This window comes from Coturnix japonica, chromosome 4 (genome assembly GCF_054131305.1).
Source record: "Coturnix japonica strain WE chromosome 4, WE-NBRP24, whole genome shotgun sequence".
NCBI classification, from domain to species: Eukaryota; Metazoa; Chordata; class Aves; order Galliformes; family Phasianidae; genus Coturnix; species Coturnix japonica.
In genome coordinates, this window is record NC_140666.1 from 62,394,543 (window position 1) to 62,416,611 (window position 22,069).

The 22,069-nt window shown below is 41.6% G+C and overlaps 1 protein-coding gene across 3 annotated transcripts; it reads left to right on the forward strand.

The window, feature by feature from the left end:
* Positions 1-9: 9 nt before the first annotated feature.
* Positions 10-21,087, forward strand: METAP1 (methionyl aminopeptidase 1). Of its 3 annotated transcripts, none has more exons than XM_015862099.3 (11): positions 10-150; positions 9,222-9,273; positions 10,843-10,955; positions 12,278-12,338; positions 13,536-13,627; positions 14,509-14,592; positions 15,499-15,637; positions 16,604-16,735; positions 17,349-17,492; positions 18,752-18,817; positions 19,035-21,087. In XM_015862099.3, exons 1-11 carry the CDS (start codon positions 37-39, stop codon positions 19,193-19,195), a joined length of 1,158 nt encoding a protein of 385 aa, XP_015717585.1. In that variant the 5' UTR covers positions 10-36; the 3' UTR covers positions 19,196-21,087. The 3 variants fall into 3 exon arrangements, with proteins under 3 accessions (XP_015717585.1, XP_085403204.1, XP_085403203.1); XM_085547077.1 differs by lacking the exon at positions 10-150 and adding an exon at positions 541-910; XM_085547078.1 differs by lacking the exon at positions 9,222-9,273.
* The last annotated feature ends 982 nt before the right edge of the window (positions 21,088-22,069 follow it).

Genomic DNA, 22,069 nt, shown 5'->3' on the forward strand with positions numbered 1-22,069 from the left:
CCGCTCGCCGCGCCGCGCCTGTGGCAGCCCGGCAGCATGGCGGCCGTGGAGACCCGCGTCTGCGAGACGGCGGGCTGCAGCAGCGAGGCCAAGCTGCAGTGCCCCACCTGTCTCAAGCTGGGTATCCAGGGCTCCTACTTCTGCTCTCAGGTGAGGCCTCGGCGGCGTCGCTCTAACCTCCTCGCCCCGCTTCCTCCCCGCTTCCCGCTCGCCCTGCCGGCTCCGAGGGGCGCCCGCCCGGTGTCCGCTGCGGGTCGGCCCTCCCTCACAGCCCCGGGGAGCGGCGAGGTGCCGGGCCGGGCCGGAGGCGGCAGGTGCCGGCCGGAGCTCCTCGCCGGGCCCGCGGCCGCTCGGCGTGCGGGAGCGCCCTCGGCTCCGGGCGCGGCGTGGGGGCTCGGGGAGCGCTGCCCCGCGCCGGAGAACGCGTTGCCTGCAGCCAGGAGGAAACGTGGAGGCGGGGGGGGACGCTGTGGTGAGATTTCCAGCCGACGAATGAGGCCGACGCGCGATGCCGGCTGCGGGCTGCTCCCCGCCTCGCGTGCCTCACGCCGGCCTGGGCTCGGCTCCCGGCGGGCGCGGATCTGCCGCTCGGCCCCGCGGGAAGTTCCCCGCCCGGAGGAGGCGGGGACGCCTCGGCTCGACGTGCCGCGGGGTCCGGGGCGCGGGGAAGGGCTCCGGAGGGGCTGTGCGGTTCCCTGTGAGCGGTGCCCCCTGCCCGAGCACGGGCTGAGCGAGCACAATGAGCCGAGTTCGGCACCTTCCGGCGTGTGTGCCTCTGGGGCTGCATCAGCTCCGGGTCCGGAGTTGGGGAGGCTTTACCGAACACAGAGGACTTGTTGCTCTGCAGGCGGTGCTTTTTAACTAGAGAAGAGCTTTGGGGAGAACGATTTGGTGCTCTACTTGTTTTCCTGTAAGTGTCTGTGGATATTTTACTTCCAGGATACACAGTAAAGAGGTTCAGGTTGGGCCAGTTCCCATGCAGCCACACGTTCTGTGGGCCTCGTCTTTTCTCACATCTCACCGCAGTCCTAGTGTGCTGAGGTCCGTCTGTTAAACAGAAAGGACTGCCTGATGACTGTGTGGTGGGTTGGTTTGTTGGCCCTGTTTTTAGAAATGTGTGGTAAAACACGTAGCTGAAGACTTTGAGCTTTTTGTATGTGCCATTCCTGTTAGCGTCCAGCGAGGAAATATGATTCATCGGCCAATGGTGGAGTTGGTGCAAGAAAGTCATTGGCAGTCTGTTGATAAACTTCATAAAAGCTTTTAACCACCTCAGCTAGGCTAATATAAAAGCTTTTAACCACCTCAGCATACTAATTGAGCAGCATAGTTACTTCTGAGTCGGGATATTAGCTGATAGTTATCATTTGCATAGGGCTCGAGGAGAACTCCCCATTTGAATGTAACATGCTCACTGTACTGTGCTGCTTCCCCAGAGCCTCTGGGCTATATGCTGGGAGTCAGTGCTGTTACATGGACTGCAACCCAGGGTTGTTGTGGTGATTCTGTGCGTTTAACTCCAGCGTGGTTCTTGAAGGTGGCCTGTAGGGTTTGCTCTGTATTGTAGTACCTGTTTTGACATGTCTGATGCTCATCACAAATGCACGTTCAGCAAGTGTGAGTATTAGCTGATGTTGGCAATACCATTTTTTAACAGATCAAGCAGGCTCATGAGCAAAGTAATATCTCTGCTCCCCTCTGTCCCATCCCCAACTCCGTTAAGTTTAAATAGGTTGCAGAGATTCTTGTCCATATGTTAGATTTAATTACTTTGAATAATCTGCTAGCACCGTAGGGCAAAATTACCAGAAATATTTATTGGCTTATTAAAATAGGCTTGTAAAACTGCCTTGCCTAGGAGATAAAATACTGGACTGTTAGTTCTGAGTGTCCGTGTGTTGTTTCTCGTTATTTCTTGGTCAGTCAAGTAGGTAAACATAGTTGTTTCCCACATGAAAGGTGCTTTGAAAGTCTGGAGTGAGTGAAGCATGTCATAGAAAAGACAAGGGAGTTAACAGCGGGCTGCTTTTGAGATATGCAAATAGACTGGGAGACCTCGTGTTCGGCCTGCAGGGAGGAGCATCAATCCCCCTGTGTCCTCTGTGTTGTCTGATGTGTGCCTTGGTGGAGATGGAGGCTCACGAGCATCCTGTGAGCACCGAGTGCTGTTAAGAAGGTAGCGTATGTGCTGATGACAACCTGGCTGCCCGTTTTTGTGGGCACTGAGAGGCTTATTGTCACTGCTCAGAGGGATCCTCAAAACCAGGATGTTTGCTCTGAGCTCCCCGCAAGTTTCAGCCAATAGTGCTGGAGTGGTCAGCAGCTGTGGAACTTGTTCTAAGATTTCTCCTGAGTAGTTTCCTTTCCACTGTGGCATTACATGCAGAAATAACTTCTTAATAAGCTAGCAAGTGAAAGTAGGGTGTTATTCCACCTTAGAGCATAGCTTGCTTTGTAGCTGTCTGTTACCTAAAGGCATAGTCTGTTCCCTCCCTCTGAAGCTGCAGGTTTCAACCCCTTCCATTGAGCTGGACCCAGTCCTTTGATGAGCTGCTTCTGGGGTTTTTAGGACTTTCTTTTAATGGAGGAACAGCATTTGCATCGAGTTTGCTGCTAATTGAGCTTCCTGAAGCTTTGCTAGATCAGAAAGCATGAGTGTTTCAGGAGCATTCTGCCTCAGAGCAGACTTGTGCCCAGTCTGGCCCAGCTGTGAAGTTTCTCTGTTCTTACTGAACGCACGCAGTGGTAATCGCACATGTGTAGCCTCTTGCTCTGGGCAAAGTGCAGGACCTGGAGTGGCAAGCAGCCTGGTGTCTGTACAGGCACATGTGCTAGGTTAATCAATCTCCTTGAAGTCCTTGGAGGTGTTACAGGCCAGGTTGGACGGGGCCCTGGGCAACCTGATCTAGTAAATGTGTATGTTTGGTGGCCCTGCTAGGCAGGGGGCTGGAACTACATGATCCTTGAGGTCCCTTCCAACCCGGGTCATTCTGTGTGTGATTCTGTGAAGTGTGCAGTAGCTTGCTCGTACTGACAAAGCCCCAGTAAAAGCTGAAATCACATTTGGAGGAGTGCATTTTCTCTGGTGCTGAGATTAAGCGATAAAAAACTGAACTGCTCTAAAAAGTAACAGATATGAAATAATGTGTTTGGGTTATAAATTGTGATGTGTGCTTTGTTAAGACGAACACAGGTAGCATAGGGCTGAGAATCTCAGTGTGGTAAGTCACCCCAGGACTTACTAAACATCATTTTTTCATCACTGCACATACATAATTGAAGTGAACTTTTCAGGTAAGCCATATTAAGACAGTGATTTCCCCAGTGAATTTATGGGTTGTATTTCTCCTTCCTTTGATAAAGGGCATTATTCTAGTGCCTGTTCCCCTTCTGCATCAAAAAAAAAGGACATCTCAACAACGTGCCATGAAAGTGCTTACTCTGAAGTAATTCGACATCCTCAAAAATGCCTTTCAGACAACACAGTTTCATCTGTGGATCTATGCAGCTCATAAGCTGGATACACAGCTGAAGGGGTGTGCTGGTGGTGGGTTGTGAGTGGAAAGAGGCTGAGGCAGCTGGGCACCGGCCTCACCTGGGGTTTGAGGCAGTGTGTACGTGGCTTGGAAATAAACCAGTTGAACCCTGGCAGTATATTCTTTTCTTTCAGTCCGACGTGTAATGAGAGGGCATGTTCTGCTGAGGGATTCTGTCGGCTGTTAACCTTTGGTGTCTCCTTTAGCCTAGTCAGTCAAGCCCTGTTGCTGCTAGCTGTCTTTCACTGCCTTGCTTTCTCTTTTGTAGATACTTGCTTCGGTGTACTGTGGATTTATCAGCATAGATTCAGTTACTCTGTGTTCCCAAAGTGGAAATAACAGACATCCAGTGTTGCATCTCTACTGTGCTGTTTCTCTTATTAGGATAAATCTGTGATTTTAAAATCTGTCTTTATAGATATGTGTCACTTCTGCGTGAATTATATGTCTCGTGCCTATTCAGTTGGTGTTTAAATGCACAACTTGTATTTTTACATGCCTTTTAAAGCTGCTGAATGATGGGCAGAAGTAGTAACTGCTCTCGTGATTTTCATTTACCACTTTTATATGACCCTTCTAATTATAAATTGGTCTCATACTGATAGTTCTGCATTGCTTTGCTAAGCTCTTCCTTTCTCGTGCTATATGAGTGTCTCAGACTAGACAGAGCTGAGATGTTCTGTGCTGTGGACTGTGCACTGGTGTGGGGTCATTTCCCTGCCAAATTTGGAGGGATCTATTTCTAGGCACATCACGGAAGCTTTCTCTTATTATCAATTCAGGGGCCTGCACTGCCTATTTATTTCTCTCTGATATTTGAAGGCCACAGGATGGCTTTTCTGAACTGTGTGCTGTGCAGCTTCATTCTCACAGGGTGGATGCCTGCTGATGGGCTCCTTCCATTTGGAGTGGGTTTTAAAATGTCACCGAGGAAGAGGCGCTCCTGTCTTTTTGGTGACTGTGGACTGATGATGCACCTTCTTTCTGGGAGGTACATTTTCCCTGATACTTACACCTAATTTGCTCCCATATCTGGGCCCTGGATGGCGTTGGGTACTCAAGGTCACGGTGATTTATTAAAAACTGGGATCTTGAAGAGAGCAGTGCTATCCCCCCAAACCCGTCCCCAGCACCGCACACCTTGCTGTTTCCTTTCACCTTCAATGTATTGGTTGTGGGGAACAGGGACCAGAAAAACTATTTTTTGTCCTCTCTCATGTCAGCCCATAAGACACGAGTGCTGTATTTTATTCTTGGTGTGCTGTTCTTTGCTGTGCCTAAAATAGGCTGCAGCCTGCTGCTTGGATCCAGCTGCAACAGCTACGTGGTTTTCTTTTGATATAAGTGACACGCTGCGGATAACTTTCTTCTATGTCCTTTGACAGATTGCCTAGGTGAGGAAGTTGGCATTTTTAATTGCTTATAAATCTCCGTGCCTGTGGTAAGTGCCTGGTTATTGTTGAGACGCAAATGCAAAGTATGCATAACTTTCTGAAAGCAAAACTTTGGGCTGCCAGGCAGGCTTCTGAGCTGGTGCTCAGTGTGCTGAGGAGCTGGTCCACGTTAGAAACACAGAATCCTTAGAGTTGGAAGGAACCATTGAAGGTCATCTAGTCCAACTTCCCTGCAATGAGCAGGGACAGCTAGAGCTAGATCAGGTTGAGTTTGATATGGTAAAAGACAACTGTTAACTGTTTTATTCTAACATCAAATGTATTAACAGGTTGTGTTCCCCAAGTCCTTTATATTTATGGATAAAATGTAAGGTTAGGCTGTGTTGTATTAGATACACATTGCTGGTAACATAATATTTTCTGAAGCTAAATGCCGTCCTTTTTGTTAGTTTAGTTTTGTTTGCCTACCTTTAAGGTGGTTTGGTTGAACTCCAGTTCTCGTTAATAAAATATCACGTGATCTCAGGTTAAGCCTGCAGCAATCTTACACTCCAAAGGACACTTTAAAAATCTATTTTAAAAAATCGCTGAGAATATTTTTAAATACAGCTACTTCTTGGCACTGTTTCCTAGACGTTTGCCTGACTATTACATCTCAGGGCATAATTACATGCAGAGCGCCAGCCAGTCTGTCCCCACAGTCTCCATTCCAGCTGTCTCCCTTTTTGCTGTACAACGTGTATTTTTTGGATATTCAGCTCCATGGTTCTAAACGATGAGCGCTGTGGATGGAGAGGGGTGCTTCTGTGGAAGCCAGATGTGAGCTGGAGCTCCTGCCAGCTGCTCGCACCAGCCTTTGGGCAGTGTCTGCATACCTGCCAATGCATGCAGCGTTTAGAGCCAGGTTGCATGGAGCAGCTGTACCCGAAGGGGAAGGGAAGCCCGCAGGGAGTGCTCTTCAGCTGAGCTGCTGTCTTACACTCATTCAGAAAAGCATGCAAATAAGTGTGTCTTGAATCCTGCAGTGCCTACACAGCTTCCTGTACTTGAGTGATTTATTTAAAGCTAGTTTGGGTATGTCTGTGCTCTACAGAGGCTTGCAGTGTAAATATAGCCTAGTCTTGGTTCATTGACCCTTTTTTCTCTTCTGGCAGTTGGCATTAGTTGTGCTTTGCTACCTCTTAATCCCACTGTATTGACAGTGAGCCACTTTCCTTCTATCACTGTAAAAATGTTAAAACAGGAGAAAAACTCTTGCTGAGTCGATCAGTTGTTTTAAAGGTGTTTATTCTTATTGTTCTTCCAATGGCTGATTTAGACTTGAAATGAAACAAACATATTTGCTAGTGAACTCTGTATGCGTACAGAACTGCGCTTTAATGTGAAACCGATTCTGCCAAGCTGCACGGGTCTGCATATATTTTAACCAGCAGATGCAGGGCTAAGTCCTTCAGGTGGAAGTAATTTAGAGAAATAACTTGGCTTCCATCAGCTGTTCCAAGAGGAATCTTTCCAGCTTGTGATGGTGGTTGTATCTTTAGTTACCTTTTGGTAAATGTACAGGTCCTGGTAAAAACTGTATTGAACTTGTCTGTACGCACAGAATCAGCAGGGTTGGTTTCAGGAGAGGAGGTTCAGCAGAGAAGGCTTATCAAAAAGCAGGATTTTCTCCAGGAAGTTGTCTGCAAAGTGTCCCAGATGGAGAGAAAGAGTGGCTTTCTTCCATGGCTTGGCAGGAAGTCTGCTGTACAGAAGGTGAGGGTGTCTGAAGCGTCAGACTGCTGTACAGAAGGTGGGGGTGTCTGAAGCGTTCAGTGGTTTGCTGGTAGAGCCACAGCAATGATTCTCCAACCTTTGAGGTAACATCTGCTGGATTTGATCTGAAATTGCCAAAGCAGAGCTATGCAGATATGCCCAACGTAGTGTTTGTGCAGTCAGTTGTTGGATGCAAGTGGTTTCTTTGTATCCCATAAGTCCAGTGCTTACGGGATGCGTGTGACTGAGCCTACACAAACTGGATGGGTTGGTGATGGATGCACAGTGTGCCCTCCGAGTGCCTTCCAGAAGTGTCGGACCAGCACAGAGGTATTCATTGATGATATGCTGCACGTGGAATAGCCTGTGCTTGCACAAATGTTTTGGGCTTGCTGTTTGTACTTGTTGCTGTTGATTGATGTGCGTGTAGGGCATGTGTCTGGGACGCTTGGCTGTACAACAGCAGTTGACTGAGCTGCTTTTCTTTTGGAAATAGAGGACAAGTGAAATCTGGGAAACATGTTGGAGAGAGCTAAGACACGTGGCAGCCTTACGCTGGATCCTCTTATGTTGCTTACAGCTGCAGGAAATAAAAAGCCAACATAGAGGCTGTCAGGTTATGATGCTGGCAGCAGCGTGGTGCTCGCATGGTGTTTGCTGGTTATGAGCCAGCAAGAAGAAAAGGCATCGGAGAAGGGAATGGGATTTGAGAGTACTTCTCAGAATTCTGTGGGGAAAGAACAGTTTGATTACATCCAGTAATTACCACAGCAGCCAGGTGTGTTCGTTCCTCAGTACTCCTTTATCTCCCAAGAAGTGGCTTCTAGGTTTGCAGACCTGGCTCCTCGTAGTTACTGCTGTAAGTTGTGTAATCCTCCTTCCTCTGGCACATCAGGTCTCTGTTCTGAAGTGTAAGGAGGTAAAAGCATATTGGTCATCATAGTGTTCTTGAAATAGGGCTTTTAGCCTTTTTCTGTGAATGTGTGTGTGTCTTAAAATAGATGTCAGTTAAAACCTACTCTTTTTCCCTCTGCTTTCCAGCAGAAAACAGATAATAACGTGGTACAAAGGTCTTAGTGTGCAGCAGGTTATACAAGCATGACAATAAAACCTACTGCTGCTTGTTCAACAAGATGTTCTCCCTTTCATCTACAGTGGTGCTTTCAAAGCGACCTGTTATCTGGTACACTGTGTGGTACTGTGGCGTGCTGAGTGCCCATCTGGAGATAGGGGAGACTTAAGTGTGGTGCAAAACAAGACAACAAGGAATTGGCTGTGGTAATGAAGGCAGCTGGGTCTCTGAGCACAGGTGCAGTTGTGCACCACGTTAGGGTGGGCTTTTGGATACAACTTGATAACCACTGTTTGAATGGAAAACGGGAGGAAGATGGTGCTGCAGGAGCAGATGGTTATGATGGTGCAGTAACAGCTTTAAACCAGGGGCAGAATCTCACCCACAAGGCTTAACTTGCAGCTCTGCTGTCTTGCACTGGTTCAGGGTTGTGTATGTTAGGCTGAATCTGTTGTTGGCTCCAGACAGTAGTTTTATGATGATGATTCAGCATTAGTCTTTCCTTATAAAGAAAAGCTGTTTGCTTCATGCTTTTTTCCTCAGAAGTTTAGCAGTTATTGTAAATAATTGGAATTAGCCGTTTTCTACCAGTTGGTTTCATAGCTATATTTAGTCAAAACAAGTAATTTTTTAATTAGCACCATAAAGGATCGCCTCTAAATGCTTTCTCCAGCAGCATTTTTACTTCCACCTCTCCTTTTTTTCCATGCCTTTCCCTCACCTTAATCTTTCTGTATCTTTTCCAGCAGCCAGGCATTTCCTCTGCTCCTTTGCTGATTCATTGCTAGTCGCATGAAGTGCTCTCTTTGTGCTTGGGAGGAAGACAAAAATTATAAGCTCCTTCACACACACTCTTTCTTTGCTTTCCATCTCAATTTCATCTATTGTTATGACTTACGTTTCCTATTTACGTTCAGTAGCACAGTCTTTTTCCCCACATTAATCTCTTTAATTTGTTTCCTCGTGATTATGCTGGTTGACCTCTGTTGCTTCCTTATGCTGGGGAAGGAGGCTGAAGGGCTGCAGTTAGCAGGAGCCAGGAGGGTCACCCTGCCTGCTGCATTATCCCAGCATATAAGTATGGAGATGGACCAGTTGAACTCTTACCTCTGCAGTTCCTGGAGCAGTGCAGTATTTCAGTGAGCCTAGAGCAAGCATGGTGTTGAATTATTCTTTAAAATGACGAGGGGATGATGTTTAGTGTTAGGATTAGATCAGTGTGCTTCATTTTGATGTTTGGCTATTCTTTGCAACTATTCTTACTCATAAGCAGTTGAAGGTTGTATTTTCTAGCACTAAGGCTGTCAGTTAGAGTAGCATTTACTACAAGTTGCTACACGGGTTAATACGATCCATCTTTTGGTATTCTAAAGCACCGTTGCTTCTCAGTTTTTGAGGGAATGGCACATCTGTCCAGGATGAAGCTACTTAAAAGTGTAATTTTTGTTTTCTTTGCAATTCTAGGAATGCTTTAAGGGAAGCTGGGCTACTCACAAGTTATTACACAAGAAAGCAAGTAAGTTTTTTACCCATATTAAAATTCTTTTATGAATGTGCATATGGAAATCCTTTTGGTGCGTTTGCTCCCCCTTCCCCCCGGTAGTGCATCATTGTTTTGTTTAATATAGTTTAAAAATAAAGTGTGGGAGATGGGGAGTGTATTGGTGATGAAGTCATATAGTGCAGTTTGCTTTGTGTCATTCCACATGTAAGCGTGCAGCTACACCTGGGGTACCATACTCAGTTTTGGGCTTCCCGGTGCATGAAAGACTTGGCTACACTGGTGAGAGTCCAGCAAATTGCCACAAGGGTGATGAAGAAACTGAAGCCTCTTACTTATGAGAGGCTGACAGAGCTGGGGCTGTTCAGCATAGAGAAGGCTCAGATCCCTTCAACGTGTATGAATACCCTAGAGAAAGAGCACAAATAGGACAGAGTCATGCTCTTTCCAGTGGTGCCCAGTGCTGGGACAGGAGGCTGTGGTCACAAACCAGAGCACAAGGGATTCCATGTAAACACCAGGCAGCACTTCTGTGCTTTGCAGGTGATGGAGCATTGACAAAAATGTCATTGTGCATTGATGCACCTATTGAAAGGAGGATATATTATAGGTAGGATTTTGCCCAGCTTAGCTGAAGGTAATAGAGATATATGTATGTCTTAGTTACAGCTTGTAGATCTGGTATGGAAGTACTGATAGACTTGTAGATTCTTCCTTATCTGAGGAACTAAGATAATTTATAAGTTTACAACCAGCCCATAAAAAGAGAAAGCAGACCTCAGTTCTGCACCTGCCTTCCTCAGCTCAAAGGGAGCCTAACTTAAAAGGGAGTTGGAATTATAGAATGGTATGTTGGAAAGCCAAATCCTCACATCACTTACCTCCCTCTTTCCTAAAAGCTCCAGAAATTCTTCTTTTTATTTTTTTTTTCCCCATGATAAGTTATAATAGTTGAAAATAGCACATAGACAGTTATGAATGTTATCTCTCTCCTCACTGTGGAGTTCTCATAGTTCACACATGTACTCTGTGTCTTTTTCATACCTGTAGGAACAGAAAATTGCTTTCATGGTCAATGTAATTAATATAGTGATGGTAATCCTCTGGTGTGTTCCACTGAAGCTGTTTAACTGACAGTAACTTCTTAATCATACCACTAAATCCATGATCTTTCTGGCTTCTTGGGTAACTGTTGAGCCCAGTATGAGTGGGCTTGGTTCTGGTAGCCCTCAAATCCTTGATGTTAGAAACTGCTGAATCATCTCAAATGAATCTTTTGTTTTTTTAAGTTATTATTTCTCAGTGGTTCATCTAAATTAATGTTACGTGGGCAGATGGTTCAGATGTCAACCACGGGGACTGAGAAACTCGTGTTAGGGTGTGCTGTGGTAGAACTCTTGCCATTTCTTCATTCTTGTGAGATATGAAAAGGGGAAACAAACTTAACTTACCAGGTTATGAGTTAACGACGAGTGCTGCCAGATCTGTGTGCTTCTGGGTTGCCCTTAGGACCCCAGGGCCCTTATTCATAGTAGAAATGATTTTGCCTCTGGAATTTATTATTTATTTATTTTGTCTTTTCAGAAGATGAAAAAGCTAAACGTGAGGTATCCTCTTGGACCCTGGAAGGTGACATCAACACAAATCCCTGGTCTGGTTATCGATATACTGGCAAACTCAGGCCACATTATCCTCTGGTAAGTAATAAGTGCCACTGTACTCCAAAACTAGTGGAAAAAGTACATGTTATGTTCTGTAGCTACTAATGGACCTGAATTCCTGTCCTTATTGCCTTCCACATTTTAGCTGGAGGAGGAAAGCTTCTTTTAGAATCCTAATTTTATAGCAAAGATGTACGTGACTGTGCCATTATTGTGCCATTTATTTTGATTTAACTTGATCTCTTGGTATATTTAAAAGGAAGGAAAAGCCTATGAGGGAGCATGCATCAGAAATAGATTTCAGTTTATAATTTTTCTCTGTGTATTCTGAGATTTATTCTGCAAAAAGCTGCTGCTAATTAAGAGTTAAGATGGCATTTTCTAGCTGTTTACTGCTCTTATCATTAATGGAGCAGTCTGCTTCAAAAAAAAGTCAGGACGAATTTAGAATTCAAATAAGTACCTTGATATAATTGTATGTAAATGGTTTGAAATAAATTAGTGAATATGCTGGTGAACTGCTCTGCTGAAGGAACAAAGAATATAGTAATAGAATGTTATGTTTTCCTGCAGTAATGTAGGATAACTGAAGTCAGTAACATCTCCAGCTGTGAAAAGTAGGCTGAGAAAACAACCTCAGCATAGCTGTGTTTTTAAACTGGTAGGAGTTTGTATGTGGAATAAGCCAAAACTTACAGAATTAATGACATTTTATTTACATGTGTCTTTTCTAATTGTCTCATACTAGAAATTCTTCCTCTGTGGCATCCTCTCCATAGTATCTGTTACAGAGAACAGATTAACAGTGCCTCAGCATGTGCGTGTTAGTGTCATTGGAGAAAGGATTTTTTTTGGATATGTCACTAGTTTTAATTTACTAGTAATTTACTAGTGTTACTGCTGAGCATTTGCTTTTTTGTCTCCTGACTCCTGTAGGTCTGTTACGTATGAAACAAAAGTCCTGATAAATAGGATGGTGATCAAAAATGACAGTCTTACTAATATACACTAACAATCAGAGAGCGGAAGGATGTGCCTGGAATGAGTGCATTTGTAGTATGGGAAGTACCTGAATAAACACTACATTACAAAGCCAATTTTATTTATATGATGCTTTGATGGTTTATTTGAAGGCTGGTTTTGCAAAGCTATGAAGCTGGCTATTAGAGGCTGTGTAACAGAAAAGCAATTCAGAGTAACAGAAGATTCTTTGAGAAGTGGATGTTTTGGGCTGTTCACAAGTTCTGCTTTTCTTTTTTTGTATAGAATTAGCCATGTTTCAGCGTATGTGATTTCTCCTTTTGTGACTGTTAGATGTATTCTTGCAATCTAACCACCTTTCTCTATGATTTATATAGACACCAACAAGACCTGTGCCAAGTTACATTCAGAGACCAGATTATGCTGATCATCCACTAGGTAACCTGGAACAATTCAGTTATGGAATACTGTATTTGCTTTTTCTTTACTTTGACTGAGGAAACGTTTAGAGCATGAAGGGTGGGCTGGAAATGGGAGTCTTTTCTTTTTCGTTTGTTTTTTGTGTGTTATTTTAACTTCTTCCACCCCTTCCTCCCCCCCTCCCCCCCACGCACTTAATTTTCCCATATAAAACAATAAAACTAAAAGTAGCTACAAGGTTGTATTTTGTTTTGTTGTGCTTTTCAAGTCCAAAGTTTGTAATGAGTTATGTTTCAGAGGTTTTAAGGGAAGAAAAGGCAAAAACATGCAAATTCTGTTCCTCTCGTTAACTTCATAACAAGTTGCAAATGTAGCAAAAGTTGCCTGACACAGATGAACTTTGGTAAGCCTTTCTCAGTGACATGTTGGAAATGAGTTGAAACACCAACAAGAACTACTCCAGTAAGCAACACCTGTAAGAAAACTATTAAATGACTTCCAGCTGTCTTTAGATGCAGAAAGGATAGATGCAAAATTACTTGCTTACTTTGCACTTTTCTCTTTGCCTTTGGTCTTCTTTGTTTCCCAGAAAGCTGCTTAGAAGTCTGTTGGATTTATTTCTATATTTTCAACAAATCTTTAATTATTCTTTACAGAATATAAATATTTAAACAGCACAAAATGCTGTTTTTTGGAGGGCATTCATCTAATAAAACCAAGCTTGTGTAGAATCTGATAGGAAAAACTGAGATGTATTTATTGGTTGGTTATTGCAGTAGCTTAACTAGAGATAGTTGCAAGTTTATATAATCCTTTGATGGCTATTTTAGATTATTATTTATTTATTTCCAAAGTAACTTAAAAAAACTTTTGTATGAATAAAATACTTCCCTTAAAATTATGATCTTTGTTGTATTTTGAGAATATTTTTGACTGGCTGGACAAGTTGTATGCGGGAGGTGAATGGGTTTTCTGAACACATTTGAGTGTTACAATGTTGAGGAAGGCTTTTGAGTTCAAATTAATCAGGCTAATGGTAGTAATGCTACAACTGGTGTCTTTGTTACTTTAGCCTGTGGTGAGAAAGTATGTATTTTTATTGCTATTGGTAAGCTAATTAAGTTCCTTGGTTGGTCATGTGTAGCAGTCATTCCTCCTTATGTTTTCTGTTTGTTTACCTCCTCTCTTTTTTTTTTTATTCATCATTTCCCCCAGGAATGTCTGAATCAGAGCAGGCTTTAAAAGGAACCTCGCAAATAAAAATACTCTCACCTGAGGATATAGAAGGGATGCGAGTAGTGTGTAGGGTAAGGAGGTCTTGATTTTTATTACAAAATGCTTTTATTCTTTAAGATCATACAGTAAAATAACCAGTTAGTGACAACATGCTTGAGAATACAGATTTCAAACTATGTTTGAGCTCTGAAAAATAGTTTGAGAAATCTTGTGTTTTCTTTCTCTCTTCACGGCTCCAACTTGGAGTGAATTATTTTGTAAACAGAAGGGTGACTTTTATCCATTTTCTGGCTTTGTCATTACTTGTGAGAAATACTTTGTGGCTGAAATATTGCTGTTAAGAACATATTTTATGGCACAAATGAGCTCAGTGTAATTTTTCTCTTCCAGTTAGTGTGAAGTTAAAACTAAAAAGCAAAACCAAAACGGTACCCCATAACTAAGAGTTTATTAAAAGGAGCTGTTCACAGAATCATTTGAGTACGATGGGATCTGTTCAGTTGTAATCAGTAAATTGTGTATAAAATCAAACTTTGAAATATACGTAGGTGGTCTCGTTTATGTTTGTGGTATTTGAGGAAACTGTTATCCAGTGCTTTCTAAACATTGGCCCTGGGCAGCCTGCTCTCAGTGGCCCTTCTCATACAGAGAGGCTGGACCAGATGACCTCCAGAGGTCCCTTCCCACTTCAGTAGTTCTGTTAAATCTGAATTGGGTTATTTTCAAGTGGAGTATTTGCAATTCCATTTAAAATGTCTTCAAAATATTCTCCAACATCACTGAGGTGATTTAGTAATATAAGCTGCAGAAATCTGGAAGATTTTATGGAGTCTGAGTCTGCCCTGCTTTCTTATCAGTCTTAGTGTAGCTGTCTGTAGAAAATGGGTTGGTAACTTTCCAAGGATCTGATCTCATTTTTAAGTCAGTGTTTTTACTGTTTCCTCATTTGCAGCTTGCTAGAGAAGTACTGGATGTTGCTGCCATGATGGTGAAAGCAGGCGTAACTACTGAAGAAATTGATCATGCTGTCCATTTAGTAAGGTTATTTTATTGTTTTTCTGGTGTTTTCAATTGCTTTCTTCACCATTTTGGAATTAATGTTTTGGAGTTTTCATTGTTGTTGCATGAATTCTTCCTTTATTTTGAACTATTTCCCACTTTGAAGTTAGTAAGTAGTGCAGATGTTAGAAGTGTGTTATATTGCACAATGGTAGACTCAAAATAAGCCCCAGATTAGGAAATCCTGTGGCTCTAAATCAGTGTCTTAGATGTTTCCAGATTCAGACTCCCTCTGAGTTTCTTCACCTGCTTTCTCTGTTAACATAACACAATTTTATTTCTTTTAAATCCTTTGAGCTCCACAAATTCCACTATATAAAGAGCATCATATGATGATATGTATTTAGGCCATGCACTTTTGTGCTCAGCATTGTTAAGACGTACAGAGGAGAAAGTTGATTTATGACTGGGAGTTAGAACTGGGGAACCTGAGATAGAATTGAAAAGAAGCAGCTTAGGGTTTTAAAGATGGGGAGTAAAAAAAGTGGTGCAAAATGTTATTTGGTTCAGTGGCTTTTTTGAAACTGTGAAAAATCTTAGACCTGGTACTTAAAAAAGAGACATTGAAAATGTCTGTTTTTTCACTGGATTAAATATTTCCATGCTTCATTCTGCACCTGAAAGTTTCGGCATTTGAAGCTGAACATAAAAAAAAAAAAAAAAAAAAAAAAAAAAAGAATAGAAGCAAAATGAAGGCAGCTTTGCTGTCTCCCTGTTTAAAAAAATAGAAAGCATAGCAGAATATCACAGTGCTACAAAAATACTTGTAGAATCTTATTTTTAGGAGTCGCAGCATTTCAGAATATTCCTACTGGAAGGCAGTTGTGTTTGTGATTTTATTTTCTACAAGATGTGCTAATGCAGAGTGTATTTTCTCAATTAGGCTTGTATTGCAAGGAATTGCTATCCTTCTCCTCTGAATTATTATAATTTCCCTAAGTCGTGTTGCACATCAGTGAATGAAGTGATCTGTCATGGAATTCCTGACAGGAGGCCATTACAGGAGGGAGATATCGTTAATGGTAAGGGCTATGAGAATTAACTTCCACATTTCTAATCCTCAACACTTTTACTTTCTATCCAGTTAAACCATTCAGTAAAGTGAAGTTTATCTAGCAGCCAGAATGACTGGAATAGCTTCTTAATGGAAGCTTTTGTTCTCATTTACTGGTTAACATCTCTGCACATTTAAATTAATGACACTAGAACAATTTCAAAAGCACTTTAAGAGCTTTATAATTCTTCTACATTGCTCTGTAGAGCCTGAGTATTCCTGATACTGAATGTTTAAATTATTGTGTTCAGAAGAAAAAAGCTTTAAGCCATCTGGTGTATTTTTTGTTGGTTTTTTTTTTTTTTTTTCTTAGGAATAATACTGGAAGGTTCTTATGTATTTAATGTTCATGAGAAACTTTATTCTTTTGTCTGGGAGTGATACGTTTTGGCATTTCAATTTTTGCAAAAATTACTCATTTTAAACTTGTATAGAAATAGCTGAAGTTAAAATATGACTTGGAACGTGTTTACATACCTACTTTAATTCCATTTTGTTCTCTTAGTGCTGGGGTTGATTCCCAGGAAATATATTAACCAGGTAAATCACCCTGGAGTAATGAGATTCTCTTCTGCCTTTTTGTATTTACATAGAAAACCAATCATAAACTACTCAAGGCTGTGTTGCATAGATGTTGGGTTTTTTGACGTTTTTGTCTTAAATTGTTGACCAATGAAACACTACCTTATTGATTTAATTCTGTAACAGCAGTGGGATAAATGTGAGAATTTATTCTGATTTAATTCTATAATAGCAATGGGATAAGTGCAAGAATTTGTTCTGCTGGAACAGTTTATGTCAGGAATTCTTCTGAAGTGTTCTTGTATCTTACAATTACAATACCATATCGTATGTCGTTTTGTCCTTTTGATAATCAAGAGACAGTGAGAGAAATGCAGAGCTAGCATTATTATGTGCCTGGTGTTCTTTGCAGTGGATATTACTGTCTATCGTAATGGCTACCATGGAGATCTGAACGAGACATTTTACGTTGGAGAAGTTGATGAGGGTGCAAAGAGGCTTGTCCAAACGACGTATGAGTGCCTAATGCAAGCCATTGATGCAGGTAAATCCTCATTCTACAGCCTGAAGTGTTACAGTTTTGGCTTTACCTGGGAATGACTTTTGTTGCAGAACACAAAAGTGTTAGTGTGCATCTGTAGCAGATGACATCTGCTATATATGTAGTACATTGGTTATTTTTAAAGATATGTTTCTCTATTTGGTGGTTGCAACATTCTATTTTGTATGTGGCTTTACAAGTAAAATGTAAGTGATGCTGAGGTGATCCACATATGATGATATTTTCATAGAGACAACATTATTGGACAATTATATGAATAAAACATCCTTAATTTGAATTGGTTAGAGTGTGTGAAGAGCCAAGTTTGTTTTGGAAGACCAGCAAGGCTATCTTCTCTAATTTACATGGTGTAAATGCAAAACATTGTTTGAAGACTTAACACGTCTTGTTGCCCCCCAGACTGAACTGTTTAGTGTTACACTCACTTATACAGTTGGTGAATTAAGTGATCATAGTGGAGGAAGGAAGTTGCTTACTAGAACAGGTGTGCATGTGAAACATGAATGTTACAGAGGTGATGTTAGCCTGAATGGCGTTAGGTGATGGGTTTCAGTGAAAGAAAGCTCTATAAATTTGTATCTTTTACATTTTGCAGTAAAACCTGGCGTTCGGTATAGAGAACTAGGAAACATTATTCAGAAACATGCTCAAGCAAATGGATTCTCAGTTGTTCGGAGCTACTGTGGGCACGGAATCCATAAACTCTTCCATACAGCCCCTAATGTGCCACATTATGCCAGTGAGTATTCCTTTTGCACTGTGCTACAGACAGGGCGTGCTTTGGGATGAATTGCACCCGATATAGTTCTTGCTCATATTTCAATAAAGCAGCATGTTGTCTAGCAGTCATCACATTAGCATTTGTATACTTGTGAAATAATTTGTTTTTTGAACTTGGGATCATAACGTGTTTCATGAAACTAAGTAAGGTGGATGTGTCATATACTCATTCTACGCAATGACTGGGTAAGTTGTCAACTTTTTTGTATCATTTTCCAATGAATCCCTCAGATCAGTCCTTATCTGGTGTGAGTGGGTAAGCGTTTTCAGTCACAAGATCAAAGTGAAAACTTTATGCCAATTCCTGATGTATATAAAAGCAGAGTGGTTCTGTTGCTTTTGTTTGTTTGGAAGGGATCTACCCTTCCTACCTCCCTGGTGTTCTCAGCTTTAGTTTTTGGAAATGGCCATGTCCCTATGACTTTGGCAGCAGGACTAAGGGGCAGCATCTGCAGAGGCAATAGAGAGAAGCTTAAGGATGAACTAAGGACAGGAAAAATATCACAAAGCAGTGATAAACAATCCAAATGCACTTCAGCTGCATAGCTCTCCTGATAGGACCTTCATTTCAAGGTAAAACAGAGCAAAGGAAAAGGGCTGAAGCCTTTCTTCAAAGTGCACTCCTACTCGTATACTGTGCATCACTTTATGAACATCCATGTAAAGACTTATGGCTTATCTAATGTCAGAAAGTTCCAGTGTTAGAAGTTCTCTGCTTATTTTTTCTTTAATGTTACCTAAAAAAATACTTGATTATCATCCTGACTGCTTTGTCTTCTTTAGTATTCCAGAAGAATGAAGGGGACAGTGTCTGTCAGGAATGGAGTCATAGGATTACTGGACTGTTAGCTTATTTCACAGTTTATTGGAGGTTCAGGGGAACTGAATTAAGAAGTCATCAAGCCTTATTCAAGCATCTTCAAGGCATATTTTTACTAGATTTTTTTTTAATTGTTTACTTTCATCATAAAAGTTTGCAGGTCTTTTTTTGATAGGAGTTAAGTCAACAATTAATTCTGAACTCCTTGAGTCAATATTGCAGTGCTGGGTAAGGGAAATTTTAATGTGAGGTTAAAAATGAATGGACGAATGAATGAGTCATCTCTCAAAGGGCTTTTCTGACTTTCTCATATTCTTACTATCTTCTTCTAGGACAAAGATTCATCTGTTACCTAAGGTGTGATCAGTTTTCTAAGTCAAATGTTTATTTTATTGCAGAAAATAAGGCGGTTGGAGTCATGAAGCCAGGTCATGTATTTACAATTGAACCAATGATCTGTGAAGGTGAGCAGTTTGGCAAGAGCCAGAAATCACTTAATTAAACTGATTCTCCATAATGCCTGTATGGAGTACAATGGTTTACTCCATGTTTATTATTAAGAAGTGATGAAATAGGAAGCCGGTCCTATTCTGTACAGTTGATAGATTTCTTTCAGTTCTTTTGGGAGAACTGATATCTGGTATTTAAATGATGAATTTTTGTCTGGTTTTACATTTGTAGGTGGTTGGCAAGATGAAACGTGGCCTGATGGTTGGACTGCGGTAACAAGAGATGGAAAGCGATCTGCTCAGTTTGAACACACTCTCCTGGTTACTGACACAGGCTGTGAGATCCTCACCCGGCGTCTGGATAGTATTCGTCCCCATTTCATGTCCCAGTGATAGTCTAGACTGAGCAGGTGGATCTGAACGACATTTATTTGTCTCTGTACTATGCATTTTTTTAAGAGTACAGAATAGAGAGGAGTTCCATCATTTGCTTTGTTCTTGCTGATTGTAGATAAGAGAGGAATTCATTGAAGAACCTGACACAGTGTCTGGTAAAGCAGAGAAGAATTTAAAAGGATTTTCTGCTTTCCTCCTACCTACAACACTCGTGCTATATTTTTCTTTCTTCTTCCATTATCTCTATTGCACCTTTCTTCCAATTAGACCCGCGGATGCTTCTGTTGCTGCCGTATTAGCTAGAAATGTGTGGGTAACCTTTCCCACCTGGACTTGTTATTCTGGGATCCAGTTTTCTTTTCACTTCAGTGTGCCCTGTTTCTCTTGGTGTGTGAGTGGCACCTGAGATTTTATGCGTTTCTAGTTCCAAAGACCCGTTCCTGCTTCTGCAGATACTGTTTTAATGGGCTGGGCCTCATTTGTCATTTTTCTCATCAGTTGAGAAACAGTTGAAGGGAGAAGGATGTGCATGTTGCCAAGAATAGATGACCCCTTACCTTTAATTCTGTTCCCATCTTCCTGCTGGTGATCTCTGTGGTAATTGTGACTGTAGAGATTTCTAGAATGGGCTTCCTACAGGGAAAACTGCTAAATTCTGTCTTAACTGCAGCTCTCTGTAACAAGCCGCCTCTCTGTGGAGCAGTGTTTGCAGGCAGTCTCCTGCTCCAAAAGCTTGGTGAAAATAACACATCAGATGTGGCTAGAGAAAAGAAGAAAAACAAGAACCAAGAAGATCCCACGATTCATAGGATCCCTACGTGGGTCAGCTGTGGGACATTTGTTACAGGTACATCCACAGTAGCTGTGGGGGACTGGATTTGCAAGACTTACAGTGAGATGAGCATATATCTCATATATCTCAAAACTCTGAGTATGAGAAGACGAAACATTGATGCTGTATTTTTTTTTGTTAGTTCTGAAACAGCTGTTTCTCCCTCATCAAACAGTTGTCTGAGTTTCATGGTTTTGTAAAGTCTTAGAGGGACATAGGAAAACTCATCTTTTCCCTCAGGCTCTGTAGAATGGGCAATCTTAATTTTAGTACATACACACAATTTTTTCTTGTCTATCTGTGGATCACGATCAGCTGGTAACTGTCACCTTAAGGAGTCTATATGAAACCTCTGTCTTCTCTGTACCCTCTCTTTTCCCCTGCTCGCTTCCTTTCCATTATCTTTGGTGTCTTTGCTGAGGGAATTTATTTTTTCTTTCCTGAAATGTAACAAATTTTTTTTCGGACCCCACTGTAAGTCCTACACCACTGTAATGCAAGAAACAGTCAAACCAATGCAGACATTAAATCATACAGTTGTGGGCATAAAAGACACCTTTTACAAGGTATCTAGTGAATTTATTGTCACATTAGATCCAAGCATGAGGTACTGCAGAATTTAGATGGGAAAACATGTTAGTACTTCACGAACTGGACTGACATGGATATTACCAAATATCAAATTCACCAGAAAACATCTTCTCTGCCCTGAGTGCCTCAGACTTGCATTGCTGTAAGAGTATCATTGCAATGTTTTCATTACCTTTATTATTAATTATGCAGTAAAGTGACCTGAAATGATGCATAGAGTATGTGTGTGTGCGTGTGTATGCGTGTGTATAGATTTTAACGAAAAGGACTGTAGTACTCTGAGTGGAATTACCTGTGTTGAATGAAACGTAACATATTGAAGGACTGTCCTGGAGGTTTGCCCACCATCTCACTCATGTGAATGGTTCCAGTGGTCTTGCCTTTAGTGTGTGTGCGTGTGTGAGTGTGATGGGGGGGCCTCATTTTTGTTCTACAAAATAAAAACTGCAGCTGCTTTTAACAGAAATCACATTTTTTTTTTGTGATTCAAAACTAGATACAGCATTCTCAAGGTTCCTCCAGGTTTGCTTGCAACAGTGCAAGTCTACCAGTGGATGCATGCAGCCAATTAAAAAGTCACACTTAAACCTGTGCATGTGTAATGTGGGTACCTCTTTGTTGCACAAATACAACCAAATTTAGCACTGCAAGTTTACACCACAGGTAATCTACGATGCTATGCATTTCTGTCTATACATTGAAATGGCAGGAAGAAAGCTGTTTCTACTGAGTTCATACTGTTGCAGTATTTTTAAACATGTGATAAGTTGGGACAGCATCTACACCTGTTCTTTGACCACGAGACAGATACACATCAGCCTGGAGAACAGAATTATTTAATAAAAGTGTTGTGAAAGATCTTTTTCATCTATCTAGCTGTAGCTTTGCTTCAATGTAATGCATTAGGCTTGTGCTTACTAGATTGGGGAAATTATGCGTTTTTCATTCTTACATTGATATCCACTACAAAATACAACAACAAAAAACCTTGCACCAGTTTTGTAATCATAGGGTTTTTTTCCCTTGACAGTTATAGTTCAGTACAGTGCCTCAGTCACCAAGAAGGGGTGTGAGAAAGAGAACTTGTGTGAATAAGCCCCTCTCACATGTGGAACTTCAAAGACAATGCCTTTACATAACAGCTGTAGTCAAGCTGTATCTGCTCTGTTTGTGGGGGGGGTTTTTTTGTTTTTTTTTTTTTGTTGTTGTTGTTTGTTTGTTTTTTGGTAGTACTGGTTACAAATGTTTCTTCAGTTGCCAGTAAGTTTAAGGAAATAGCAGAATTTTCTCTGCTACAGAAGTCTTGGAGGTGACCCCATTAGGGCAAGTCAAAGTAGTTTTATGCTATCAATCACCTTTACAAAAATCCTGCCTTCTGCCACTGTAATTAGCCAGGTTGGAATTAAGGCAGAATATAGATTTGACTTCCCAAGGAAACATGAGTAACA

Coding starts and splice junctions, on each gene's coding strand:
- METAP1 (XM_015862099.3), top strand. CDS start 37: ATGGCGGCCGTGGAGACCCGCGTCTGCGAGACGGCGGGCTGCAGCAGC. Junction 13,628..14,508: donor GGATGCGAGTAGTGTGTAGG/GTAAGGAGGTCT, acceptor CCTCATTTGCAG/CTTGCTAGAGAAGTACTGGA. Junction 15,638..16,603: donor GGAGGGAGATATCGTTAATG/GTAAGGGCTATG, acceptor TGTTCTTTGCAG/TGGATATTACTGTCTATCGT.